This window comes from Cebus imitator, unplaced genomic scaffold (genome assembly GCF_001604975.1).
Source record: "Cebus imitator isolate Cc_AM_T3 unplaced genomic scaffold, Cebus_imitator-1.0 Scaffold356, whole genome shotgun sequence".
Taxonomy (NCBI): Eukaryota; Metazoa; Chordata; class Mammalia; order Primates; family Cebidae; genus Cebus; species Cebus imitator.
The window spans coordinates 1,754,350-1,757,310 of NW_016107671.1; the positions used below are offsets into that span (position 1 = coordinate 1,754,350).

A 2,961-nucleotide genomic window follows, 5' to 3' on the forward strand; every position below is an offset into this window, starting at 1 on the left:
CTTCTAAGAAAGAAAGGCAGGATAAATGCTTCTTTTCCTTTTAATTTATGCTTTTTAAATGTTAGTTTCTAGTAACTTCCAATGATGAATAATTTGCTGTATCATTTATAATTCATAAAATTAAGTGTATTTTGTGCATTGTTAACACACTGCAGTCATTGTATGTATTGATGCTCAAACAGTCCCATCTCTGGCCAATTGGAGCCTCTTCAAATTGGCTCCTCTTCCCTGACCAACCCATGTTGGGGTCACCACCTGCAGGGATCTGCCCTGCAGACCCTGACGATGGATAAATAAAGTACACTGACACACAGATATTTTGCTTTGCCAGTTCAGCTGAGGGTCCGTGGCTGCTTACAGGCTCCCTGGAGAGTGCTGTAAACAGTTGCAACAGCCGGCCCCTACCAGCCAGAGAGACTTGGATTTCTTGAGTAAAGTTTAATTGACAAAGGCTTGAGTCAACACCAGTAGAGTGATGAGATTTAAGGACAGGTTCCCATATCCAAAGCAAACACCTTTAGAGGGTAATATCTCTGGTTGACCTTCCCCAGAGAGGGCCATCCAGCTCAAAGGTTAGTTTTAAGACCGTAGAAGTAAACAAGTTAGTTAGGTAAACTCCCCTACATACCCTATTGGTTTTACTTATAAACTAAATGTAAAGGGGATTCAGGCTGCCTTCAGCCAAGAACTACAGAAAAAACACTTGGGCCTTCTAAAAGGGTTTGAGACTATATTCTATACCTTTCTCTAATATTTTTCCCTTAATATATTTTGCCACCACCCTCAGTGAATTCCCACAACCCCATCTAAAATTACTCCATTCACTCATTATAATTCTCCACATCCTTACCTTACTCACTTTTCTTCATAATACCCAATTACTTGAGGATATTTTAGTAATCCATTTACTGATTTATTTACTTGTTTACTGCAGATTCCTCACTATAATTTAAACTCCATGAACAGAGGGCAATGAAAAAAATATATACATAAAAGTCAAAATACAAAAGATGAGCTAGAAAGGGATTAGATCCAAAATACAGGTAAAACGGAATCACTAGGGAAGAAATTTTCCCCTACTGAAACAGAGGAAAGAAAAGGGAGGGAAACAAGACAGAAGAGAAACAAGTGATAAATGGAAGTATGGATGAAATTTCTTTGGTGGGTAATGCTGAGAAGATCTAAATTTTCTTCCCAAGTTTCAGGTCTCTTCTTCACAATCAACATCTAAGGGGTGTGTCTCCTCCCCAAACAGCAGGTCTGGCCATGCCACAATGGCTGGCCAGACCTGCTGTTTGGGGAGGAGACACACCCCTTACAGACCTCTGACTGATCAACACTTACCTAGGCTCCATCTTCTCTTCTCATCCCTCACAACCAACCAAGGCTCTTTCCCTTGTTCCAATAGGGTGATCACATCTGGTTTAGAAATGGAACATCCTGCTTAAAAGCAAATAACAGAACATAATAAAGAACTCATTTAAGACTTCAAACCAAAGGTGACTATCAGAATTGAAAAACATTCATAGTATAGAGTTACTTTAGGATCACAAGGAAAAACAAGAACAGACAAGTAGGGACCCGCTCTTATTTTAATTTAAACTTACACAGGCTCTGTCTCTTGAGAGAAAAGAATAGTTGAAAGCACTTGTTTCAAATCCTGCCTCTCTTTCCTATGTCAGTAGAGCAAATAATTCAACCCCTCTGTGCCTCAGTTTTCTCAGATGCAAAAAGAGGATAACAGTAATGTGCACACATAGCATTGTTGTGAGATTTGATTTAATGTAAGTGTTTAGATGAGTGTCTGGTACATGTTAACCATTATATACGTTCATGAGGCACTACATTCGCTATTTTTTAAATATTATTTTACTAACTGGAAAATAAGTTTCTTGTCAAAATATGCATGCCGTTACATGCAAATTCGTGTATTTTAAACTTAATCATAAGCAGTTAAAATATGTCTGTTGGCCGGGTGTGGTGGCTCATGCCTGTAATCCCAGCACTTTGAGAGGCCAAGATGGGCAGATCACAAGGTCAAAAGATTGAGACCATCCTGGCCAACATGGTGAAATCCCATCTCTACTAAAATAGAAAAATTAGCTGGGTGTGGTGGCACACACCTATAGTCCCAGCTCCTTGGGAGGCTGAGGCAGGAGAATCACTTGAACCTGGGAGGCAGAGGTTGCAGTGAGCTGAGATCACGCCACTGTACTCCAGATTGGCAACAGAGCAAGACTCCATCTCAGTAAATAAATAAATAAGTAAATAAGCATGTTGTAGGAAATCGAATACTGTCCACTTAAGTTTTAACAAACTGTCCATTCAACCCAATATCACATACATTGTAAAAGCTCTTTTAACAGCTATGTAAAGCCAGACACCTCTGTCTTCTCATTCTCACTGTAAATGAGTTCATGAATAACATAGACCATCTATAGCGGTATGAAATCAGATTTCTTTGACAATGGTTTTGCCATGAGTGTCTAAGAATTTACACCCAGCTGTCATTAAAGAGCAGTAAAAACAGAAAAGTCAAAGAAAAATGTAAAGGTCACCAAACTATGGGGAAAGATGAAGGTGCTTAATAGTGGTACCTACTGTCAAACCACAAAGCAGATATTTAGCTAGTTTTCAGAAAGACAGCCCAAAAATTCAGTCCTGTGAATGTCTAAGTTATCTGACACAGACAGGCTTACCTAGTGACACCAAGTTGCTGTAGTTCTCTAATATCACATCTCTGTACAAATTCCTCTGATACGAATTCAGGCATTCCCACTCTTCCTGAGAAAAGTCTACAGCCACATCTCTGAACATCACCAAATCCTGAAATGATAAACACATGTGTTATTTGTAAGATAAATGAAAATATTTTGAAGATGGAAGAGGTGGCTGGGTATAGTGGCTCAATGCCTCTAATTCCAGCACATTGGGAGGCTGAAGCAGGAAGATTGCTTGGGG

At 39.4% G+C, this 2,961-nt stretch overlaps 1 protein-coding gene across 9 annotated transcripts in view; it reads right to left on the minus strand.

Annotated features, from left to right (window-relative positions):
* Positions 1–2,961, minus strand: part of LOC108287841 (zinc finger protein 30 homolog) — a 24,901-nt gene that overhangs the window by 9,602 nt on the left and 12,338 nt on the right. For 6 of the 9 annotated variants that reach the window (XM_017506491.2, XM_037730687.1, XM_037730686.1 and 3 more), the window contains exons 3-4: positions 2,700–2,826; positions 1,345–1,443 (exon numbers count right to left, since the gene is read on the minus strand). In XM_017506491.2, the coding sequence (XP_017361980.1) occupies positions 1,345–1,443; positions 2,700–2,826 (226 nt within the window). Of the gene's footprint in view, positions 1–1,344; positions 1,444–2,699; positions 2,845–2,961 lie in introns of those variants that run through there. The other 3 variants (XM_017506493.2, XM_037730685.1, XM_037730684.1) reach the window with 3 other exon arrangements.